Here is a 26,567-nt window from a genome sequence, read left to right as displayed (position 1 = left end):
AACAAAATATTCATACATGCGTCTAACTACGGTTGCAGACGCATAGTCAATTCGCTCTCGAGTGTTCAGTGTTCATGTTTGACCGTTCCAAAATGGCGGATGACGAGAGAGAGAGAGAGAGAGAGAGAGAGAGAGAGAGATGCCAAATTGTTTATGTTTACAAATCATCATTACCTATTTTTAGGTAATTTTACATCACCATTTTTTCAAGATGCAGTATACACTGCAGTAATACATCAACTAATTTGCCTAATTCACCAATTATAATTTATTAAGCCTTCTAATTGTTTTTTACTTTAATTGATTGAAAACAGTATAATTAAAAGGTAAACACAGACAATAATTCAATAATAATAATAATTCAATGCAATAATTCAATCACTGACTGGTTTAAAAGATATGATCACATTTGTTCCCAAGGTACATGACACGCTTGTACATGTCTGCAATAAGAACCAAAAAAAAAAAAAAAAAAACATATTCTTAATTCTTTTATATTAAATTATTGGATATTGAATTATACTGAATTATAGAAATCCACAGATTAAATGAACACATCAACTAAACAAACTCAAACATACACAAATAAGCAGAAATGCAATTATTAAAAATGATCTTACAATCATGATTCAATAAAACTCTTTAATATTATATCTTCATATATTAATAAATTTTATATGAAATTGCATTTTATTGGATTTTCTAATTAAATTAGGCCACTTATCAAAGTTTCAATGGCATCAATATGTGTACTAGTATATCTATAATGAATCTTGCAGCATTATCAGATATGAAACCAAATCACTTTCACAATGTGTACTGTATGCAGAGAGAAAAAGGCAGTGGAGATTTTAGATAAACTACATTAGAAGGAAGGCTCATTTGAGCTTGAGAGATGTGTGTAAGTGCGGTTAAGTGCTTTCACGTCAATAACGGAACTGACAGATCATAAATAGATAATACATGTTTATGAGAGCTGTGCTCTGAAATATTAAAACTCCAATGGGAAAAACAGCAAGCAGCAGTGTAGCGGTGTGCAAAAGTATTGCTGATACTATTACAGAAAGACTCATTTGCTTCCTATGCACCTGTCAGCTTGTTCAACTGTTGGAAGAAACAACACACAAGACCCATTGAATAACCAAAACTAGCTTTATGAAGACAAAATAAGAGACAAGGGTGTATATATTCACAGTCAAAGGTGCTCTGAGAAATAAGGAATCCCTATCAAGAAATATACAGATGTTCATACAATCATAGAATGAAAAACAATTTCTATAAATTATAACAAAAATGATTCTGATGAGAAATCAATAGGCTATTTCTAAAGAACAAGAGGAAGACGAAAAATGTCAGCCAAAATCATGAGGTTAAAACTTTTCCAACATTGCCTCCTTAAAATAGGACATCTCATTCAATTGTCTTCACATTGCAGTATTCAGATAATTCTGTGCTGTAGAAAGCATTGCTAAGACTTGCTATGTGCTTGGTGTTGTGCATGGTCGCCAAAGCGTTGCTAAGATGTTCTGGGTGGTTGCTAGGTGGTTGTCTCCTGGCCTGTGATATACTCGTCCCTATATGGCACGGATTAATGCTTCATCGTAAACCAATCATTTAGAGAAGTAATAGCAGGTTTTGAGGTATCATCATAGTCCGTAGCAAGATGAATTACTGTATCTTAGATCAAACTGCAAGTTGGCTCAAGTTAAAGTCTGATTAATTCCTATTGGAAACTCTTTTACCTGAGCAAATCAGAGGCTTTGCTCATTAATCAGCCGCAGTAGACAGAAGCAGGACTCAGAAACCTTCAGGCTCAAATAAAAGAGGACAAACACTCCTCTTGTCTCTCCCCTTCCGCACGCACTCACTCACTCAGTCCCATCACAGACCATTAAAAGTTTAGTGCTGTTGTTCAGCAAATTGAAAATGTGTGCTGGTATTGATCCACCATCATGCATCCATTCTGGATCTCTGGAGGCTCATTTTCCTTTTCTTTTAAGCTTTTGTGAGGGAGGATGTTACGTTTTGTTGAACTTTTTCGGTTGTGATCGAGTTCACCACAAACTCATTAATGAAGAATATGCATCAAACAAAAACAAAGATAAGACTCATATCACTCATACCTCAGCATTTCCTCCATATATGGGGACATATATAAATAGCAGTTGCATGTAAATATGCCGACGTGAATGGATTTTCCTAGCATTTAAATGGAGAAAGCAGAGGCGTGGGTCGAGAGAAACATGTGCCGCTGTGTGAGCGAGTGGATGTCCGTTTCGAGTTTCAGCAGAATTACATTAGACTAATGGGAACTCCCCAATATCCATCAACAAAGAGGGTATACCGGAACGTCCTGAATCCATAAACTGCTGAATAAGCATTTAACTGAGAATGTGCTAAAATTCAAAAACAAAACTTAAGGTAGGGATACTCCAAAATGGCCCATGGAAAGTTTCAGGAAATGTTTTTAAAATGAAGTCTATTTTGCATAGGTTTTACAGTCTGCCATGCTTGTTGAATTGGCTTCACGAAGAAATCATGCTTTCATTCAAACCTTTATAATATTATCTAACACGTATTGTACCATTCAAAGTAGCTTAGGCGTGTCATGTGACTGCATGTACTTTACACGGTGCTGATTGGAATGACGATGATGAGGATGAGGATGATGGTGGCAGTGATGCTGAGGGCAGCGATGCGATACGCCTGGTTCCTGTTGCAACGGGTGTACGAATGCGAACGTCGCAGGAGCGTGTCGGAGGCTGGAGTGTAAATCTCATCCGTCCAGAACTCCAAAGACTCCGGGGCCTGCAAAATATAATCCGAAAATGTCAAGCGAAGGTTTATCTGCACAAGTGCTGTTTCAGAATCTGTTTTCTTTCATGTTCTGTTAAGATTTATTTTATGTTTAGGGTCCCAAAGAGCCCAATGATGGATATATAAAAACAATAAAAGTCATTTTGAAAATAACCCATTATTAAACCCAGATTATCCCAAATTCTTTAAACATGTTCTCCACAAACCTCTTCAAAACCTAGAATGATATTACCTACTTACCCAAGCTGCGAACCTCTCTTGTATCTCAAATTCTTTGGAAAAATGGATTACGATCCAATATAGTCATTTTATTCTACTTTGGGTCAATTTGACTCCAGCAAAAATACATGCAAAATATAGATTTATGAGATAACAGTTTTCACTCAAAACACATTACATTTGGAGATGTTACCTGAAGGTCCAGAGGTGTTAAGTCTGATTGGCTCCAGGTTACTCTGGGGCGGTCAGACAGATGCTGGGCAGTGCTCTGGACTGATGTGCGGCGTGGTGCATTCTGGGTCTCAGGTGGCATGAGGTGAAAACCCATCACTTCCTGCACTACGGGGACCTCTCTTTTATACACTCCACCTAAATGATCTGACTGAGGAGCCAAACAAGACAAGGGTCCAAAACAGACCACTAGTGAAAATGCATACTGTATATGGTGCATTCATCTCTAAATTAATACAATTGTATTATTTTCCTCAATTGAGTGCAAAGCTTAACATACATTGATTTCAAAATTGGCTCCAGCTCCATGAACTCCACAAGTTTGTGCAAAACCTGTTGATCATGTTCTCAAGCTTGATTTGAGAATGTGGATCTTATGCTTTAATGTGCTTCAGGGATGACGTAATTTTTTAGGCCAACCCAGAAGTTAGCATTACCCTGGTTTCCTCCACAAATACCCATAAGACTTTTTTTTCATTGACTTTTGGATTATTGCAGAAATTAAGCTCTGTGACCAGCAAACGTATATTATTCTTACACATGACTTCAACTTCGATCCAACGTCTTGAAGTTGGGAAGTTTTAGTTAGAATAAGTGCGAATATAAAGACAACAAGGCTGTAAATACGTATTAGTGAGCAGATGACTTGTCCTTTCTGGTGTGATGATGGTTAATGTACTGACAACTTCAAATAATCAAGAGTGGGGTATTACTTATGTATTTTATATTGTAGAATTAAACATGAAAATATATTGAGCTTGTGTTAACCACATATATTATTTCAGGCAGTTAACCAAAACCCCATTTAAAATACCAACTTCAGACTTCAGAGCGTGGGAACCGGAAATGCAAAAATTCTAACTTCTTTCTGGGTTTTAGGACTCATTCCTGCAGCATACACACAAAAATCGGACCTTTTTTCTATACACATTGTCAGTATCACAAATTCGTTATAGTTTTTTTGTTTTGTTTTGTTTTTTTGTGACCTAGAAAAAGTGATTTCAGCCATTTGCTTAGCATAATTAGCCAAAACCCTTCACATATGCACAAAATGAATGACAAGCAGAGAGCATTTCTGATTGGCTAGTATTCCAATTGGATAGAAAACTTTTTGATTGGCAACTAACTCTTATTTTGTTGTTTACAGAGGCCTAAATCAGAATACTACTCTTCATATTTTTCTTATATTTTACATATCTTTATATGGCAAAATTAATAAGGTAGTATGCTAACATGCTATTCAGTCAGAGTCTAGTTCTGTCACAAAGACAAGTGATTTCTCACACATATTTCAGTGATTTAAGGAGATTTTATGTGGAAGAAATATCACTTACAAACCATTTAAAATGTTTTCACTCAACATTTGGACCCCACTTTATATTTGTTGTCTCAGCAAATTTTTCTTGTCCTGTTACCTTAGCAGGCTGTATGTGTGGCTCCTTGCTGAAGCTGATGCTATATTCTCTCTGAGCTTCAGACCCGCTGCTCTCCGTGTGGCTCCTGGAGGCCCTTCGTACAAACAGACGTCTACGTTTTGCCGCTGCCTCGTTGACAGCCTCCATTCCTGGATTGGTCCTCGGGGACCCCTGCTGTTGCTGTATGTTAGGCCGTGCTACAAGCTGTGGTTGTATATTCATTTGATGCGTGTGAGGGCATGCGACCTGCTCCCGCTGTTCCAGTCTGTTCAGCGTGGAGAGCACAAGGGCCAGTTTCTCACGTAGTTCTGCGATCGGCTCTAGCTGTTGCTCCAGCTCCGTGACCCTTTGGAGCAGGCGTCCTACACCCCATCTCACACCCTCCTCAGGTGCCTCCAAGGAGTGAAACAACCTCCGTAACTTTCCCAAACGTTCACGCCTCTCCGGCAGCCCGCCCCCGCCTCCTTCCTGGGCCCCACCTCCTTCTCCTGGCAACACTGCCATGGAGCCACACATGCTAATGTCGTCTAGAAAACGGAAGATTGCACTAATGTCATCCTCGCCGATGTCAGGGTTGTCAATGGAGAGTTTATCGGCAAGCATGAGGCTTCGTAAAGCACGCCGATCTGCAGGTTCCGTCTGGGTGCCAACACTAACCACGCCCTCAAAACTCGGTGACCAATCGTACCATGCATCCAAACTCATGCCGCTCAGCCGCTTGAAGGTATCCCGAACCGAGTTGACGATGTGAGGATCGAAGCCAGGAATGTCAAAGCTTGACCCGTCAATGCTAAGTTTAACAGCTCCTGGTTTTCGTAAACCAGACTTCTCTAAAACAGACCGCTCTGATCTGGGTTTCTGCAGCCCAGTCGTTTCAGGCTCAGGTCTTTCATCCGCCGTCCTGCTGTCGATGTCCAAGCTGTGGCTCTTGACTTGAAGGACCGGAGTTTGGTGCTTTTGGTCGGAGACTGTAGGGCCGAAGTATGTGGATGTCTGGAGCTCATCCAAACTCTCATGCTTCGCCTGACGCCACTGAGTCTGAGGGTCATACGGGTCTCTGCCGTCAGCATACGATTGCACGTTGGCAGTATGTGCATCTGGTTCAGGTGCATTTGAATGAGCGTACGAATGGTCTTGCAGACGTTGCACATGTGATGCCGGGTTGCACATGCGGTGGTCGTTTGCATATGTTGTGGGGTCTGGATAGGGGTTCTTTTGAGTAATGTAAAGCAGGTCCTCACCATCCGATCTTGGTCCGTCTGGGCTTTGATCTAATTGGCCGTCGCCTTCCGTAGACATAAGTGGTATGCTGTGGAACCCTTCTTTAAAGGCATTCCTCTTCTGAGAGCAAGAACGAGCGACGTGGGCTCCCTGATTGGTTGCTGGTGTCTTGCCTGCCTCCTGATTGACCGTATCACTGGAAACGTCCCCAGAATGCGCGTTCTGCATGCTGTCTTGGTTATGCATGTGTGAGTGAGACTGAGCAATCAATGCGGAGGTGGTCCAAGCGTGTGAAGCCTCCGTGTTATGACTGAATGCTTCACAAGGGAGGTTCTCATATTTACAGTCCTCAGAGGTGGTCCCTCCTACTGTGACGGGTAAGGCGGCCGGCCAGTCGTAACGCACAAATCCCTTCCCACAGACCTGACAGGGCGTCAGCGACCGAAGGTTCTGAGTGTATGTAGGAGCCATGCGGGTGTGCATGAGGAGGTTAAACAGCGACACGACATCGGCGGCCGCTGAGAGCCGGTTGCTGCAGGGTGGGTGAAGGCGCTCTCGGAAGAGGGTGGCGGGAAAGCAGGGGTCTCTACAGGCGGTGGAGTATAAGAGACTCCGTAATTCTAGAAGCGGCTGCAGGCTGAAGCGTCCACTCAGATAGACGCAAATGTCAGGATACGACACGCTCCCATGGCATGCACCTAACACCTCAAGGATCTCCAACAATACCAGGGGGTCTTCAGGGTTTTCAGCCATATTTGCACCAGATTTGAACTTTTAGCCGTGCACACTAAGTGTAGAAATTTAAGCCCACTGTCCTCTGCTTTCCCCCTTCATCAAAGGCACATGCAGCTCTGCAAAAGGGAGCACAGCAGTGAAATCAGGTCAGCTAGAGGAGGATTTCCACAAAAATGACTTTTGCATTGATTTCATATAAATCCTATCCAAGTTAAAACAGTCCAAAAAAAGAAATGTGCAATGAAAACAAGCGGTTACCTTTTGTCACTGGGATATGATGCTGAGAATAAAGCTATTTATTGCTGACCTTATTCAAAGCCTTAATATAGCAACTGATCGGAGCATTTGAAAAGCGCAGAAACCATTAGTGACATCGTGAAATCGTCCATCTCCACTGATCAGGGTCCCACCTGAGAGACTCTTGTTGGTAAAGCAGCAGTCAGTGGCCAGGCAGCGGTCAGTCCCACGATCAGTGCAGAAAAGCAGGTCGCCTGGGGTCTCCAGAGACGCCATGAATCCCGGGTCTCATCCCTTAATGAGTTGATCAGAACATCCTGTACATGAGAAACAGCATAGATAGTATCTGCTTCATGTGTGACAGGAGCGTTGCATCCTCCAGTTGGTGTGTTTGCACACGGAGCTTCTGTGGTCAAAGTCATGCATGACGTTAGTGGCTATTCTACCGCACAACAATAAACACACTAAAGGAGAAGTGCTTTATAAAGTACAAAAATTGTAACCCGCTTATAAATTTATTATAAATGATTTCCTTTTTGTTATTTACATACAATTATTTAAAAAAAATCATTAAAAACTGATAAAAATCGATTTAAAAATATATATCAAATATATTGATTAATGAAAGAAAATAACAATTAGTCAATAAATATAAAGAAATTAACAAACAAACAAATAAAATCTGAAATATCAACCTATTAAGATTACTATGAAATGTATCTATACACATATTAATTTATACATTTCTCTATACTTTATTTTTACTAATTTATTAATTATTATAAAAGCTAAATAAAAGTCACTGAATATAAGTAGATTTAATAGAAATGTATTGGAGTTGCATTTACCTTTGGAGTTCTCCTTTGCACTTTGCTCTATGTCTTTATCTGTATAAAAATATTTTTTATTAAATAATGATAAAAATAAATCAATGATTTACATATTAAATTATTAAATAAAATGTAGTACATTTGATTTCCAAATATATTTAACAAATCTTTTTTTTATGTACTGAAGAGCCTAAATAATAACAAAAAAATCCATTTAAAAATCATTGAGATAAGGTATAGATTTACAAGTTTTTGAGCACATGAATTTTCTTAATTCTTCTTTATTTTCTAAGAAATAGAATGAAAATGGAAGCCCACCTGTGCCATCTGAGGATTTGTCCTGATGCACATAGACTGTCCCAAATCACATGCAAACAGCAGTGAAGTCAAACAGACCCAGCATCTGCTCTGTATTGTACTGAAGTGATACAGACTGTAACACACTTCCTTTCTCTGTTCAAGTATTGCCTACAGCTTCATTAAAGTTATCAAACCTTTTAAAAGTGTAATGGAGCTCATTCCCTTTAGACGTCAGAGAGTCGGAACTGAGGAACTCAAAGTTCTATCTTTAATTGATGAGCATCTGAATTACATTAGATTGAAGATGTCTTTAGCACACAATACAAGTGTATTGCAAAGTTTGTTGTTGAGTTATAGATTGTTTGTTTACTTGTCTCTGGTTCAAAGTCATTCATCATAAAGACCACCGGGGGGCAACAAAGTTCATGTTATATCAAATTGTATGTAAACATGAAAAACATTTTTTTTTTTTTTTTTTTGTGGGGGTCATTATGCAACAAATATTTAGTTATGACCTTGGGTGTGAGGGCATATATACATATACATACATATACAGTATATATATATATATATATATATATATATATATATGCTGTTTCTCTGAGGAAGGAGGTTCAGTCTTAAAGGGTTAGTTCACCCAGAAAATGAAAATTATGTAATTTATTACTCGCACTCATGTTGTTCCACACCTGTAAGACCTTCGTTCATCTTCTGAACACAAATTAAGATATTTTTGATAAAATCCGATCATGGCTGCATTGCCAGCAATATCATTCCTTTTTCAATACCCAGAAAGTTACTAAAAACATATTTAAAACAGTTCATGTGACTACAGTGGTTCAACCTTAATATTATAAAGCAACAAGAATACTTTTTGTGCGCCAAAAAAACAAAAACAAAATAGCGACTTTATTCAACAATGTCTAGTGATGAGCAATTTCAAAACACTGCTTCATGAAGCTTCGAAGCTTTACGAATCTTTTGTTTAGAATCAGTGGTTCAGAGTGCCAAAATCACGTGATTTCAGTAAACGAGGCTTCATTACGTCATAAGTGTTTCGAAATTTCAATAGTTCATGTGACTTTGGCAGTTTGATACACCCTCCGAACCACTGATTCGAAACAAAAGATTTGTAAAGCTTCGAAGCTTCATGAAGCAGTGTTTTGAAATCGCCCATCACTAGATATTGTTGAATAAAGTCGCTTTTTTTTTTTTTTTTTTTGCCGCACAAAAAGTATTCTCGTCGCTTTATAATTTTAAGGTTGAACCACTGTAGTCACATGAACTGTTATAAATATGTTTTTAGTACCTCTCTGGGCATTGAAAAAGGAAATGGAAAGGAGTTTGTTTATTTGTTTATTAAGTTTTTAACTGCATGTGTTAGCTATTTACATAGAAAACACAAGGTCAATATTACAATCCATAAAATTTAAATTATTATATAAAACATTTCAACTTGACATAAGTACATTCGGGTGATACATTGTGAAATATTCCATGTAAACATGTTTCTGAATAAAAGCATTTTCTCGCAGTACCATTAAACAATTACAGTCCAACAGAATATGTTCAACATTCGAAGGAACTTGACACGAGGTACATAAACGAGGAACATCGCCAATCAATAGAAACCCGTGTGCAAGTCTTGAGTGACCCAGTCGAACTAGTTAAGACAATTTGGTCATGTCTTGATTTGAAGTTATAGAAGACACTTCGTTTTATGCTGGGGTTTTATTTCATACAGTTTATTATTTTTATATTCATCCCATTCCTTCTGCAACTTGTTAGTGATCTATAAGCTAATTAATGGTCTGAAGTCAGAATGTGGTATTTGACAATCAGATATTTCCAGGTCAAGCGCATCCCTGGCAGCCGTGTCCGCTCTCTCATTACCATTCAGGTCAACGTGACTTGGAACCCAGCAAAAGATAATACAAATTTTTTTCTTCTTTAGTTAAACTTTCAACAATTATGGGGTGGTTAGTCTTTACAGATTCAAGTGCTTGAAGACAAAACCTTGAGTCAGAGGCGATTAAAATGTTCAGTTCTTGACCCTTCTCAATATTTTCCAGATCCAGGAGAAATGCTGGAGCCTCGGCTGTGAAGACAGAGCTTTGGTCCGGAATTTGAAGACCATATTGTTGATCTCCTATCAATGCTGCTGCTGATTTGCTTAGATTTTCATGAGAGGTTTTGATAAAATAAATGTTTTTGTGGGTGTGCCTCTGCGTGCATTAATATGATTTCAAACTCTCTGATCTCTTTGTTTGCTTGATCTGTTTGGGTTTGTTGGTGAGTCATAGTGTCACTTATGATGCAGATAAACATTTTTTCACAGTGTGTCAGTGCTCTGTTTGTGAAACACAGATCACATGCAATCAACGGCAAGAGATAGAGGTACTAGTTTATAATTATACAACCACTTTTCCACTGTACAAATTTGGCTCTAGGGTGGTTTTGCCAAATTTCGGCCTAATTGAGACTAAGTAAGGTACACAGGAAGAAGGGGGGGAGTGGAAAGAGAAAATGATACAAACAAGATTAAGGAAACTATGAGGTTGTAGAACGGTCACATAACGGAGTGACCATGAGTCAACACTGCGATTATGGGAAACTGGATCAAGTTTTGGCCATCCCCCCTTTCACAGGGACTCTTATCAGCCTGTTGAGTGAAACATTGAGCCCTGTAAAACAGATCCATACAAACAAACTTCATCCTGGATACAAAAAAAAACCTCCCAATACAAAATTCATGAATTATTTGGCTTTTATTTGAGCCATATGCACCGACGTGGGTAAATCAATCAACCGTATTCACAAACCAAAAACAAAACATTAGAAAAGTTCAGAACAATTCATATCAAGCATTACTGCAAGTACAATAAAGCAAACAATGGTTAATCTTTAAAATCTATTATGAACGATAATAAAAAAATATAAAAAGTCAGACTTAATAAAGGCCTTTTCAAATGGGCTTGGAATGCTAAACCAACCCTTTCTTCTCATTACTCGTGACTGAACCAGTGATACAGCTGCACTAAGAAAAAGAGTGAATTCCAGTCAATCAGAGATGTGTACAGATTGTGTGCCTGACGCTGTGATCTAACTGGCTCTTAGCTGATGAGGTCATGTTCAAGACAGTGCTTTGTGACAGACATCATGCAACACAAATATACTGGCAGTTTCCCAGGCAACGGGACCCTCACACAATCTCCCGGGTTTTCCGGATGGCACAGCACAACATCATGCTAAAGATCATGCCGAAGATCTGTGCACATAAAGAAAACATTTCTTCAATGAGATATCAATCACACACACTGTGTACGTAACAGTGTTTTCAAAAAGCATTATGATCAAATTACAATCATGGTACTAAGAAATGAAAATGGAAAAAAAGGAAACGCAAAAACATACACTGCCATTCAGAAGTTTGGGGTAAGTACGATTTTTAAAATGTTTTTGAAAGAAGTCTCTTATGCTCACCAAGGATGCATGTATTTGATCAAAAATACAGTAAAAACTATAATTGTGAAATATTATTACAATTTAAAATATCTGTTTTCTACTTAAATATGTTTTAAAATGTAATTTAGTCCTGTGATGCAAAGCTGAATTTTCAGCATCATTACTCCAGTCTTCAGTCACATGATCCTTCAGAAATCATTCTGATATGCTGCTCAAGAAACATTTCTTATTAATTAATACTGAAAACAGTTCATTTTTTTTTTTTGGAAACCATGATACTTTTTTAAACAATTTTTTTTTATTAATATTAAGTTCAAAAGAAGCGCATTTTTAAAAATATAAATCTTCTGTAACATTATAAATGGCTTTACGGTCTCTTTTGAACCATTTAATGTATCCTCGCTGAATAAAAGTATTAACTTCTTTAAAACAAAATCGTACTGACCCTAAACTTTTGAACAAGAGTCTGTATGTATAAACAAAATAATGCACTTTTAATTTGATATGATATTACATTAAAGGGTTAGTTCACCCAAAAATTCTGTCATTAATCACTCACCCTCATGTCGTTCCACACCTGTAAGACCTTCGTTCATCTTTGGAACACAAATTAAGATTTTTTCGATAAAATCCAATGGCTCAGTGAGGCCTGCATTGACAGCAAGTTAATTTACACTTTCAAACGCCCACAAAGTTACTAAAGTTATATTTAAAATGTGACTATAAAGTGGTTCAAACTTAATCTTTTATATACCTACATCTTTTTATACTTTTTGTGCACCAAAAAAAAAAAAAAAAAAAAAAAACCGACTTCTTTTAACAATATCTAGTGATGGGCCATTTCAAAACACTGCTTCATGAAGCTTTGAAGCTTGACGAATCTTTTGTTTCGAATCAGTGGTTCGGAGCGTGTATCAAACTGCCAAAGTCACATGATTTCAGTAAACAAGGCTTTGTTACGTCATAAGTGTTTCGAAATTTCAATGGTTCATGTGACTTTGGCAGTTTAATACACGCTCCGAACCACTGATTCGAAACAAAAGATTTGTAAAGCTTCATGAAGCAGTGTTTTGAAATCAGCCATCACTAGATATTGTTAAATAAAGTCTTTATTTTGTTTTGTTTTTTTGTGCAGAAAAAGTATAAAAAGATATAGGTATATAAAAGATTCAGGTTGAACCACTGTACTCACATGAACCGTTTTAAATATAACTTTAGTAGCTTTCTGGGCATTGAAAGTATAAATTAACTTGCTTTCAATGCAGGCCTCACTAAGCCATCGGATTTTATCAAAAATATCTTAATTTGTGTTCTGAAGATGAACAAAGGTCTTACGAGTGTAGAACGACATGAGGGTGAGTACTTAATGACTGAATTTTTATTTTTGGGTAAACTAACCCTTTAAGCTGGTAAAGATATGGACCACAGTTATAAATTGTAGATCTTCTAAAGGGAAAAATGCTGAACAAGCCTTAAAAAATTAAACAACAACCACACACACACACACACACACACACAGTAAAATTAAAAACGTACCATGATCACTCCAATGCCGATTCCAACTCCTCCAATAATATGAAGTTTGGAGTTGAAAACTTCATCAATGGCATCAGGGCAGCTCTGAACATATAAAATAAGATTTGTAATAGGTACAAAAGGCAGAATGGATTTATCATTTATGGTTTATCAATGTTGTTATGTTATTCAAAGATCTTTCATCTATTTATCCATCTACTGTATTCATAGTTGATAGTTAAACTGAGCTGAGATACAGAAAAGCTCAGGAATCAGTGTCTTTATTTGGTGGGAAACATATTCTTATGTCTAATACACTTTGTTCATTAGTTTACTTAAACCTCTTAAACCCTTCTCAATTTTCTGAACGGTTACTACGCTGTGATGACCTCTTACTTGACCTTCTACTGGCAGAGTAAACAGTGTTTCACTGACTCATTCAAGCTGAGCCGCCACAGGGTGCCTTGGGTTAGAAACATTTCCAGTGCATTAAATCTGAGCTAAGCTGGTGTAATGCACTCCACAATCATACCTGCTGCCTAGAAGAATCTAGTCCAGTACTGTCAATTGTAAATCCCTGCTGATAAATCATTGACTGATAGTTCATAGAAGTATTTCTGCTTACTAGCAAATTATTATACTGTAACTATAGATGTGCCTACCAAACACAAAGACATGAAACTGAATCAACTGTAAATTGAATCCCAATTTTAAGGAGTTATGATTCGCCTTGCCAAATATCAATGTTGTTATTGTTAGATAAAACTATTTTTATTAATTGAAATAAAGTTGAAAATAAATATAAATATCAAAACGTAAATGAAAATTTGAAATATTGTCTTACATTAACTAAAAAAATAAGCTGAAGTAATAAAATTACTAAAAATAAAATAAAAATAAATTAAACCTAAAAAAATATATTTAAACAAAACCAAAAATGTATACAATTGACAAAAGCACATATAAATGACTAAAACTTAAATTAAAATGGAAAATATGAAACAAAAGCCAATTCAAAATATTAACACTAAAATAACACTGACAAATTTTCAGACACTTGAGAATTTTTTTTAATTTTGACTGTATTGCAGTACTTTCTTATATGAAAAACTGCATAAATACTAAAATGTCATAATTTATACATTTTTTGTTTCTATATACATTTTTTTCAGATTGGCATTTGTTTATTCCTTTATTTCTGTATTTATTTCTCACATTCTCATTTTTTTTTTTTTAGTTCTGTATTTTATGCTTATATTTATTTTTTTATTTAATTTTATTCTTTTGACTGATAGGCTGCATGGATTTTGTCCAATTAATCAGTACAAAACAAAGCAATCAGTGGAATCTGATTACTTAGTTTTGTACTAAGTAATCAGTAGCTTCTGAATCTGAGCAACATTTTAATCTGTAAACACCATTACCTTTGTAATGAGACTATCAAGCCCCTCCTTTTTGGGGCAGGTCTCTTCAGGAACATCCTGGGTAATTCCTGACGGTCCACAGCAGTTCAGCTGAGAGATGAGAAACAGATGTCATTGCAAATTAGCAAGGCTTCGAAATCAACGAGCTAAGAATAATTAGTGTTTGAGGGACCATCTGATGCATATAGCACATAAAAACAGCAAGCGCTTTCTGAGGAGGTTTACAATCTCCCAGGCTGTTACGATGAGCACTACGGAGGAAGAACTAGCAGTTGGTGTTTGCAAGGCTCATGGTATAGAAAGATATTTAAGAGTTTCAGACACACAGTTGCAATTACACAAAATATCTAAGAAATAAGGAGAAAGGGACGAGATCTTACTCCATGCTGGATGAGATGGAGTGTTTTTTTCAGAGCGTCCTGTTTGGTGTCTTGATAATTTTTGTATGTTTCCCTGTAGAAATTCGTTATATCTTCAGTAACCTATGGACACAAAGATATTAACATAAATCGGGAGCACCGTCTGTGTGTTTGGGTGTGTGTGCACTGAGCATTTGAGACACCCACCTTGGTCTGGTTGGAAAAGCCCCAAATTCCAGCAGCCACCTCGACCGCGAATATGATCAAAAGAAAGAAGAAGAACTATGGGAAAAACACATTCAAACACCAAAGTTCATCACCTTATAATATTACTAAGTGATATTTGAGAAAGAAAAGGTGCACAATGTGGGAATTACCAATCCCAGCATGCAAGGGGATTCCTGGATGGCACCACAACATCCAAAAAATCCTACAACCATCATCAGCGCACCGGCCGCAATGAGGATGTACACACCTACAACACACACTTTATTTTTACCAGTTGATCTTCAGATGTGGCAACACAACATATCTGTTAAAAAGACTTCTATAACTACTGACCTGTGTAGAAGACATAAGGCGAGTTCTCTCCTTCAAACAAGCTTTTAGTCTTGGGATCATACCTCAGCCAAAGTCCAATAGCCAAGACGCCTGTACCTGCAATCTGCAATAAAACAACAAATGACATGCAGGTCAAAGGTTTGTAAATAATTCGCCCTGGAATGCCTACAAAGGGACTAAAATACACACAAACAGCTCAATCAGAATTATTTCTTTAACATTAGAAAGAAAACAGCAGGTATGGTGCTAAATGATCTCAGAAAGGTTGTTGGCTTGATTCAAGGAGATCTAAAAGCCATCCGATAACATTCCCATTCATCTGAAGGGCAGTCGCTCGGCTGGCACAGGACACCCCTGGTAAAACGTGACGCCGCTTAGTTTTGGCCCAGTTTTTTTTAAAAGCCATGAAGATAATTAGTGCCAAGGTAAAATTACATCCTGAGAATGCCTGATTACGTAGTCCCTTTCACTAGTAACTGTCCAATATATAAGTGTATTAGAGATGCAAACATTTAAGTAAAATGAAATTAGAAGAAATAAAAAATACATAAAATAAAAAATAAATTAGATAAATTATTTAAAAATGAATAGAAATGTAACTAGATTAATTTTATTAAAACATGTATTACAGTAAAATGAATTATTATGGATTTAGAGGTGACTTGCAAAAAATGAAAATAAATAATAAATAAATCAAAATAAATAAAATTAGAATAAATTATTGAATATAAAAAATAAAAATAGTAATATATAAATAATTATAAAATAAACTAAAAATAAAATGTATTATGACAAATTAAATATTTAGAATTTATAGGTAGCTTGCAAAAATATAACATTTTTATACCAGCAGGCGTGAACTGTCTGTATTAACCAGCCAAACCTTGCCCACTTGATCGAGTTTGATTCTTCATAGAGGACAAAACAAACCAGCAGGAAACTGGAGGTGCATGAATTATGTAATAATGTGTGCAAGCTTATTAAAACGCAACAGCACAGACTATCCATCTTTTTATCTGATCTGAGAGTGTACAGATCACACCAGCAAACAAAATTACATGGCAGAATCCAAATAAAACTGGCAGAAGTTCTTCCAATCTGTTATACATGCGATGCTGTAGGAGTCAAAATTTGCTAGTGGAACAAGAGTTTTAAAAAGTGATTCTTCAGTATTATACAGGATCTGCATTTTCATGGGTTTAAATAAAAGATTTTGTTAAAAAAAAACTACTTTCCTGGTAAAAAAAAAAAAAAAAAAAATGAACTTGATTTTCAAAAGTCAACAAATTTGCGACAGCAGATTCTATTTTTTTTTTGCTATGATGATTTTTTGATTTCTGATGTATGATTTCTGATTGTATGATTTCTGCTATGGTGATTTTCTGCAATTTTTGACAAGCCAAACATGTCAGTCTCTGAGAAACAATATATTTAAGACACGAAGTAAACTTTATTTTGTGAAATAAGTATAACGAACTATGCAAAAAGCATTTCGAACTTCTCCAGCATGTTTTATAATTACCCCAAAATCAAATATAGTTTACTCTTTATGCACATTATTACGTCCGTCAAAAACTTAGGCTCGGTTGGAATATTAGAACTAACACACTTATGTAGGGCCCTATGAAATCCATTTAATTTTTTCCCAAATTCCTTTTTTTCCGTTTTAATTTTTCTGGATTCCGTTTTCTTTCTTTTTTTCCCCTTCTTTTTTTTTTTTTTTTTGGACTCCATTTTAATAGTCAAATTAAAATGTCTAATTAATTGAAATAATGAAACCAACAATTTATTAAAAGTTTAACAAATTTTTTTTAGGGCCCTATGATCTATGTTTTATTCTTTCCCCTCAAATTCTGTTTTATTTTTTACCAAATTCTGTTTTCTGTTTTAACTCTTCTGGATTCCATTTTAATGGTTTAATTATATTTTAATAATCAAAAAAGCATGTCTAATTAATTGAATTCTTAAAAACAACAAAATGTATTAATTAAAAAAAGTATTTTTATGAAATGTTTTGCTTTTTCAGAAATTCTGTTCCGTATTTTAATTTTTCCTGCAATCAAATGAACGCATACCATTTCATTTATCTTTTAATCATGAAATTAAACTTTTTTTGTCAAACAATGTGCTGCACAACAGAGCTTTACTGTTAAAATTAAAAATTGAAGAAAAACTGAGATTATTGTTTAAAAATATAGTTTTAATAATTTATTATTAAAATTAATTTATCTAAATTCTACTGTAAAACAGTAATATGTTTCTGTCAAGTTAAATCGAACTTTTATTTTGACGAGTTGCCGAGAGCTTTGAGTTTCTCTGTGTTTATGACGATAGTTTTCTCAAACGAAGCGGTTAAATGCTGATGAAGTGACTTTCAGAGCAGCTCTGGAGATTAATTTCGTGCGTTCATTTCCTCATAAAGTGAGGCGACAGAGGATGAAAACCGCGAGCATCGCACGTGCTTCTGTCTGTGTGTGTGTGTGTGTGTGTGTGTGTGGTAAATGAAACCGCGCTTCCGTGCCATTCATTTCAGAGGCACACAGACATGCAGGAATCATATTAAAATAGTCTATTTGCGGTTTAATATTCACGGACACTAGTCTATATCGCAATTTGATTTAAGTGTACTGACCTGCTTTTTATTCATTCATCGAAAATTTGACAAATTCCATGACATTCCGCTTTATACAGTAAATTCCGTTTTTATGACTGGATTCCGCGATTTCTGCATGGCGGAAATCACAGGGCCCTGCTTCTGGGCATCAATCACTTCTCTTACTAATATCTGGCTAGGAAATAAATAATTACTTACAATCCATCTGTTTTCAAATCCACATCATCTGAATATCAAAACATTGATGTATGTCAAAAAATAACGTGCACAATACATGGTAGTATTTACAAGAAGCAGAGATCCAGCGGGTACACGCATTTCCCGGAAAGCCCACACTACCGGATGTTTTGACTACTTCATCGCTTTCCGAGAAGAGGGATAAAATGGCGGCTTTAACACGTTGTCTGTCAGAGATGATAACGTACGTAATACATAACACACAACAGTATAAATTTGTTCTTCACTCACTGAAATTCAATCAGAATTATCAGGGAATTGAGTGAAATACTTCACACTGCATGCTAAAGAGAATAAACGCCAATCCAAATTAAAAACTTTGCCGGGTTAGTGAACATCATTCAACGTGTTGGTTTTGACAGACATTTTTTTTATGCACGAACTACGCATTCTGATTCTAACATCCCTGATTTGAAAATTTATATATTTTCTATTCTTGACTGATTTTTCTTTCATAATTTTGGCAACAGAACTATTAAATGAGTGATCTGTAGTCGTACAATTTTATTATATATATTATAAATTTGACAGGTGATTTTTATAAAATGTAGTTGATCACTATCTTCTCAGTTGTGCAAAAGATTAAAGGAAGTGTCACAGTTTTGATTTGTTACATTTAATTACCTCTTAATTAGCAGATTTTGACTCATATACAGTATGTATGCATGTTTTTCGGTGGCTTTGGCAAAACTGCTTTCCTAATTTTACTTCCTCCATCCAGGGATAAATTAACCTCTGTCACATGAAAAAAACCTGCTTGCTTCCTTTTTTAACACTAAAAATAATGCAGCATGTTTAACTCTTTGATCAGATTCAACATCTGTTGGTTTGACCCAAAATGACTGCAGCTTAAAAATGTAAAGCCAGCTTAGTGCGTTCAAGGGCACCACAAGATTTTGCTTCAAAGTTATGTACAAAAACACAAACAAACAGATGCAATACATTGACCAAGAATCTTTCATTTAAAAATCTTCTGACTGTTGTGAATGTTCACACATACTAATGCCATGATCCTCATTATATCACATGACTTATTTTTCTTTCTAGTCATGTCCTGCTCACTAAGCTCAATGTAATGGTTTCATGTTTAAGAGAGTTCACGTCCTACTCTTTGATTTATTCTCTCTGACCCAGATCTTTTGTTTGAAAAACTAAAAGGTCCACAGATCTGTTCCAAATCTCCAGGCCAATGCTTAGCTAAACAAACACCATCAAAACAACACCACTTCACCCTCTTTCCCCATTCCACACACAAATTGTACATAAAAACACAACACTAACTTTCAAAAATAAATGCTGACATGCTACTTTTACACAATCACATACAAATATGAAAGTGCACCTACCCAGAACACCGAGTTTAAGATAAACATGGCGTATTTTATACATTTTGGACATCCGTCAACCCCCATTTTGCTGCTTTCCAAGTCACGTTCGGGTACAGGGCAACAAACTGTTAGCAGTGTCTGCGCGTTAACCTGCACAAGCTTCTACAAACTTTGCACACAGATGTGTTGTTTGTCTGTTACACACGTCCTCCCTTTGTTTGACAAACTGAAACTGAAAAATGTCTGTGTGTTGCGTAATATTCCGTGCATCAGTGGGAGGAACTTACACAGGTAGTGATTAGTATGTGAGAGTTGTTGTGCTCTCAGTACTTACAGGTGACTTACCACTGCATTCAGTTTTAATGGTTTAGTTGGGCCATATTTGAATAAGAAATGCATATTTTGCAATAAAAAAGGAAGCCTAACTGTGAAATTTTAATGATAATTATTTACCTCTAAATTGCCATTAATATTTTTATTATTGAAATGACCATAAATTAAATTCAGTACAACAGATACTACCATGGTGTATAAATACATTACAGTTTAAAAATATATTATTTTTTCACATTATTATAATGAGAATTTCAGGGTAAATGTACTTAATTTTCCTGAAAATAATGTCACAATGCAAAAAATAAATAAATTAATTAATTTAAAAAAAACGTCCTAAATGGTCTTAAAATAGGCTTAATTTTCTTTTTTCAAACTTTTTAATAGATTTTGGGATGAAATAATCTCATTAACATCATGTAAAATAATATAATACTATTTAACACACACATTACATAATTATTATATAATTTATATATATGATAATATAAATATTACATAATACACTTTTTTTCTCATTTACAGTAATGAGAATGAGAACTTTTATAGTAATGAGAATTAGAAGGTGGGTGTTTAATATAATCTCATTTGTAAGTCACTTTGGATAAAAGCATCTGCTAAATGATTAAATGCAAATGTAAATGTAAAATAATCTTATTGGTTTAAAAATAGGCTTAATTCTCTTTATGCAAACTGTAAACCTAGGCGCTAGGTGACTAAAAATGTCTTTAATTAGCCAATGGCTAGTAAATTGTACAATTTCACTCGACTGTGATTGAGGTAGAGGCAAAAAAATAAGTTTAGCGCACATATTAATTTCATTGCCTGCTGAGCTTTACGCACCATCGTTTAGCTGAGAGCGCCTTCTGTTTCTTTCTCTGACACACGCACACTCAACGTGAGAGAAAGAGAGAAGCTTACACATGCCATGTAAAGAGAACTGACGTGCTAGATCTAAATGCACAGGCTCGACAGGACTGTCTGATGGCCAAGAGTTGACAGAACTGTCACTGTCCCGATCGGGCCAGTGCTGCATCGTCATGAATGTTTATCATTTGCACGTTTTAAGCCTTGCCAATTTAAACATTCAAGCGGCAGAAGACGTGAAAGAGAACTCAATTCGGTACTCGCACGCCGTGTGCACCCAGAAAGCCGCATCTGACAGCATGCAAATACTGAGTTTTCTTTCGCTTGAACGGACAATTCCACACAAAATTATGTCAAAATGCCCGACTTGGCGAGTATCCTAGTAAACATAGTCGGTTATGTCGTAAGTGAATGTAAACAGTCAAGAAAGACAACTAATGCACACAGTATCAGTATAATGGATCCGTGCTAATATTCCTGATGCTGCCTGTGTTTTTAATTTTAATCAAATAACAAAAGACAAAGAAAAACCACTCACTGCTGTGACTGAATAACCTTTCGTTTAACTTTAATAAGGATTCATCTATATTTAATTTATACAGTGAACAGCTCAAAAGACCCTCAGGTAGGCCTTGAGCGATAAAACGGTATCGATATTTATCGACGGTACGTCTTAATCGATAACGATAGAAAAAATGTTCGATATAACTGTCGATATAGTTTCACTTAAATGACAAATGAAATCAGAACACACAAACAGATGAAAATGAGTGCTGTACCTGCCGGTGACGAGGAGATTGTGAATAAAAAAAAGGACATATCAGCTCGTCAGTGTGGCAGTTTCATGGTTTCCTTACGTCTTACAGTTGATCTACTTCAAAGTTCGTCTTGAGAGAGCAGTTGTCATGTTGGTATTAACAGCTGCACAAACAGTGTTTTCAATCACACAGTATCATTATTTCTGTGATACAAATATTCAAATTATCACAGAAGTACTGATAATTACTCTGTTAACGATCAAAATAGAGCCAATCAGCTTTTGAAAGAAACTTGAACGTGCTGAAAATGACGCATTTATCGATTACATTGTTTCACCACCAGGTGGCGACAAGTGACTGTTAAAAAATGTGTTTGACGTTGAATCTTCATTCAACAGATTCTTTCAAATACACTGATTCATCCAGTAAGGAAACAAGAGTATTTATGGGTGTTTCATTGAATCATACATCCAAACAGATTTTTTTTTTTAAATAATTAATTCAAATATATTTAAAATTTTAAAATAGACTGCAGCAATTAATATTTTGTCAGAACCTCTAGTAAATTACATTATTTCATTTACTTGTCATTCAGAATTGTGATCTCGGTTTGAAACAAACAAAAAAGTTTCTCAATTTATCCAGAATTGTGCAGCTCTAAGTTTCTTTAACACTTATTTATTTAATCTTCATATAAAAAAGATTTATTTACATTTTACTTTGCTTTGTTTTAAAAATTATTTGTTGTTTGCCTTAATTAAAAATGCATTGGTTAAATTCAAACATTTTTTTCTACTAAAGTTTTTTCAATAATTATCGATACCGAGCAATATGAAACATTATATTGTGATAATTTTTTTAGCTGTATCGCCCAGCCCTACCTGCAGGCTATGTGTGTGTGTGCTCAGAGGTGTTAAGTAATGCAGATATTAAGTAATATTTAGAGAGAGCAAATTAATGAGACCAAATCCAACACACACACATAAAAAAAAACACACACATAAAAATGTCATAATAACATGCACATTATTCCATCAAAACCCACAACAAATGTAGTTTACAGTGAGTTTATCCATGAGATTATCATACTCTATAAATAGACCCGCAGATTAAAGACAATCTAGGGCGCGTGCTCACATAAACCCTCAGGGCTAGACACACACACACACCATACGGCTCTGGGTTCACTGCGCTTAAGAATTAGGGACTCATTTAGTGAATCGGTTCACTTCAGTGAACTGATTAAAAAAAAAAAAAAAAAAAATCAACTAGTCTTGTCTACTTGTTTCACTACATTAAGGTGATTTTTTTTTCCCCCAGCTTAATGTGAATAGGCAACAAAAATAAGCTATTCGTAGGTCGCCTCCCCCATAATATGTAAACACTATGGAAAGATCAAAATATTGATCTGTTTGCATGACTCCAGAGTGAGTAAATAGCTTCACTTTGCATCCATTTTCATACTGGTGAAATTAAATTTTATTTGAGATGAGACTACAAAAATGCTCCATTCTTTTTGATTATGTAGTTTTCTGAAGAAAAACAAACCTGGTATGAAACAGCACATCATCCGATTGACTATTGCAGTATGGTGCAAACTGTATTGCCAAAAAACAAAAACAAAACACTGGATTTAGGCCCAATACATACTACTTGAGAGTACGTAGCAATGCAAGCTCAATTTTGTGCCGTTTTATATATATGAATGAATTTGAAGATCAAGGTAAATTGTACTTAATTTGTCTTCTGAGAGACATGTAGGCTAAAAATCTTCTGTAGCTTCCGAAAGGCAGTACTAAATAAAAAGATATGGGTCCGTATTCACAAAACATTTTATCTTACCACTAAGAGTTCTCCTAAATGGCAATAAAAATTCTTAGCTAAACATTTTTTCTTAAAACCTATTCACAAAGCTGCTGAGACCAACTTTTACTAAGGAGTAAAGAGAAGTCTTAAGCTAAGAGTAAGGGCGGGGTTGACCTCGTTGCTATGGATGATGTCAACACGCTTACTAACCATGCACACAGTGATTGGCTGATGGGGGAGGAGTTTCTGTCAGCGATTTAATCAGAAATATTGTAGAATGAGGTATCATGTTGCCATATATAAATAAAGGTTTTAAAATACAAATGCTGCCATATTCAAATAAAGATTTTAAAATGTTTAAGTGTCACTAATGAAACTAGTATATGTTCAGCTAACTGTCAGCCTCTTACAAGTCTGCATCTTGAGAAAATGCAGAATTCAAGCGACAAATGATGTTTTATTAACAAAGTTTGGGAGGAGCACGTTCAAACGGTCTAATCAGCTCGAGAGGAGGTATATATACATACTGTATATACTTGCCGTTTTATCGTAGATTCCAGTCTATAAATCAAAATATGTATTGCATTATGAAGAAAAGGTTCAGCACCCAAAGCTCTATCACTATTGCCTCAATGGTGTACAGTGTCTTTGGGTGAATAGCTGAGGTGGATGGGCAGCAACGGCCATTAGGATTGTTTGTGATTTGGTCTTAGTGACTCTTGACTACTCCTAACGTTTCACAGATTTAGAAGCTAGTTTTAGCGCTAAAATGCTCTGTGAAATACTCTTAGAGCAAAAAATGTAGAAGTCTTAAAATTAGGACTAACACGGCCATTATTTTTAAGAGTTTTTCCTAAATCGGCAAGTTAGGAGCTATTTTTAGCCTTAAGATGTTTTGTGAATATTATGGCCCCAGATATTTATCTTCATCCTGTTCAAAGGTTTACACCCCCTGGTTCTTAAAGCATTGTGTTTCCTTCTGGAGCATCAAAGAATGTTTAGACCTTCTGTAATACTTGCGTATGAGTCCCTCAGTTGACCTCAGTGTGAAAAGTTCTCAAAATCATACAGTTACTGCTGTAAAGTGTTCAAATATGCAAAAGATGCTGGAAAAGCAAAGAATTTGCATTTTTCTGAAGAACGTTGGGCAGTTTAACTGCTCAGGACAAGCAAGGGACTCATTAACAACCATCACAAAACAGTCACTGATCATCCAGGTAACGCCACACAATATTTAGAATCGAGTTCGATGCAAATTCGAACAGTTCGAACAGAACCCCTTGGCGAATCGGTTCGAATGATCCATTAAAAAGAATCGGTTCAAATGGACGATGTTCACGAATCGGACATCTCCAGCAAGAATGCGCCTGTACAGCCGTGAGAGAGAACAGCTGACACATACACATATCCACGAACAGAGAGGAGTCAAAGGAAACACTCAAAATTCAGTGCTTGTCCCGCCACACACACAGTGACTCACAAACGCACACACACGCAGTATTTTAACTGCACGACCAGGGTCCTGAAATCCGAAATCCTGAAAATCTTAAAATTAGGTCAGCCAAATGGATGCAATTTCGTTGCATGGCTTCACACAGACGTTTCTACGTCATTAATTACAGTCTAAACTAACTAAGCATCCAAAAGGGACGCTGTACAAATGCATTTATGGGGAAAACAGCGAGTTGTCATTAAACAACGTCCCGAGCGCAAGCCAACCTCTGCACACATCAATCATTAAACACACGCTCGCTCACTCACCCAGAATATGAAATTGAAGACGAACATCAGATACTTGACGCACATCTCTCCCCCGGTCAACGCCGCCATCACAGAAGTCTGTCCACACACACAATACTGAATGAAAGAGTAAAGATCACGCGAGCAGCGTCCGTGTCCCAGTGTCTCACAGGCGGCTCGCGCGTGCGGCTGTGACTTTAGTGCGTGTAGGGACTGAGTGAGTGGAGCGCGCGCACGAAAAAGTCAGGACAGACACAAACTCACTGCCTCATTCCTCCTGCCAAAGATCAACTTTGCAATCGTTTTCTGTGTGGCAAAATCGAACGTGCCAAGGGTCAAACACTTTTTGCATCGATCCAGTTGCTATTTTTGGAGGGTTTTTGAAGGTCGTCCATACGCTTTATTTTGTTATGCTCGATGGGGTTTTTGTCCGAGCCGAGAAATCTCTTTTTTATTAATTTATTTTATCTTAGCACCCCCGCGGTCTCTATTCGTTGCGAATTACGTCATGATGGAATGACGTCACCCAGTCAGAGCAGAGCCCAAAGGTTTCTTCCACTGATCAGTGGTTTCTTCTCAGGCATTTTAGAGTATTGCATAAGAATCTTGATCTTAAAAAATCTTTTTTTTTTTTTTTTTTTTTTTTTTTTAGTATTACAGCAACATTTCAGATAGATCATTATGGGATATTTTGTCTTTTTTTTTTTCCATACATTTTTTAAATAAAAAATTCCTGGCCTACTCTTCTCCATGTTTTAATTTAAACCGACTCATTTCACATAGTAGAAATAAGAAAAGTGACAAGTTATATATTTTAAATTTGATTAATATTTCACCATATTATTAAGAGTTTAGGTGCATAAATATTCCTGAGCTATATATTTCTTTATGCACAGCTGGTCAGGTGGTGCGAGGACAATAACCTAATCCTCAATACATCTAAGGTTGTTGAGAGGGTCTCCTCCTTCTGCTTCTTGGGCACTACCATACACCAGTCCCTTTCATGGGACCTGAACATTAGTTTCATTGTAGGCAAAGCTCATCAGAGACTCTTTTTCCTCCGTCAGTTGAGGAAATTTGGGGTTAGCCAGGAAGGCATGACTCATTTCTATCGAGCCGTCATAGAAAGCGTGCTGACCTTCTCTATCCTGTCCTGGTACGGGAACGCGACCAGTCAGGATAAGCACCAGCTAGACAAAGTAGTGCGCAGAGCCTCCAAGATCATTGGCTGCAGTCTGCCTACCATAGCCTCACATTACATCACCAGAATTATTAGGAAGGCGAGAAACATCACCAACGACCCCTACCACCCAGCACATCACCTGTTCGCTCTTCTGCCATCAGGGAAGAGGTATAGAAGCATCACCAGCAGAACATCACGCTTTAGAGATAGCACTTACCTCCAAGCTATACGATATTTAAACATGGTTTGATGCTTGAATGTTTGATTAGGTTATAAACTTGTGGACTGACTTCTGACTGCGTTGCTTGCACTAAGCACTTTATGGTCTGGTTTATAACCAGTTGACACACCTAATGCGCAATATGTGTTGTT

The 26,567-nt window shown here is 36.4% G+C and overlaps 2 protein-coding genes across 3 annotated transcripts; both read right to left on the bottom strand.

The window, feature by feature from the left end:
• Positions 1 to 1,188: 1,188 nt before the first annotated feature.
• si:dkey-88e18.8 (major intrinsically disordered Notch2-binding receptor 1) lies at positions 1,189 to 7,291 on the bottom strand. The gene is made up of 3 exons (XM_051869485.1): positions 4,683 to 7,291; positions 3,230 to 3,418; positions 1,189 to 2,808 (listed from the first exon to the last, which is right to left on the bottom strand). Exons 1-3 carry the CDS (start codon positions 6,654 to 6,656, stop codon positions 2,626 to 2,628), a joined length of 2,346 nt encoding a protein of 781 aa, XP_051725445.1. The 5' UTR covers positions 6,657 to 7,291; the 3' UTR covers positions 1,189 to 2,625.
• Positions 7,292 to 10,754: 3,463 nt separating this feature from the next.
• Positions 10,755 to 25,498, bottom strand: cd9a (CD9 molecule a). 2 transcript variants are annotated; one of them, XM_051869495.1, is made up of 8 exons: positions 25,034 to 25,498; positions 15,330 to 15,432; positions 15,146 to 15,243; positions 14,976 to 15,050; positions 14,790 to 14,891; positions 14,410 to 14,499; positions 13,007 to 13,090; positions 10,755 to 11,273 (listed from the first exon to the last, which is right to left on the bottom strand). In XM_051869495.1, the coding sequence occupies exons 1-8, from the start codon at positions 25,100 to 25,102 to the stop codon at positions 11,208 to 11,210; spliced, it is 687 nt and encodes a 228-aa protein (XP_051725455.1). In that variant the 5' UTR covers positions 25,103 to 25,498; the 3' UTR covers positions 10,755 to 11,207. The 2 variants fall into 2 exon arrangements, with proteins under 2 accessions (XP_051725455.1, XP_051725456.1); XM_051869496.1 differs by lacking the exon at positions 25,034 to 25,498 and adding an exon at positions 19,527 to 19,789.
• Between the last annotated feature and the right edge of the window lie 1,069 nt (positions 25,499 to 26,567).

Source organism: Ctenopharyngodon idella, chromosome 18, assembly GCF_019924925.1.
Source record: "Ctenopharyngodon idella isolate HZGC_01 chromosome 18, HZGC01, whole genome shotgun sequence".
Classification (NCBI taxonomy): Eukaryota; Metazoa; Chordata; class Actinopteri; order Cypriniformes; family Xenocyprididae; genus Ctenopharyngodon; species Ctenopharyngodon idella.
Note: the sequence above shows the minus strand (reverse complement) of the source record. Positions and strands in the feature narration are given on the sequence as shown.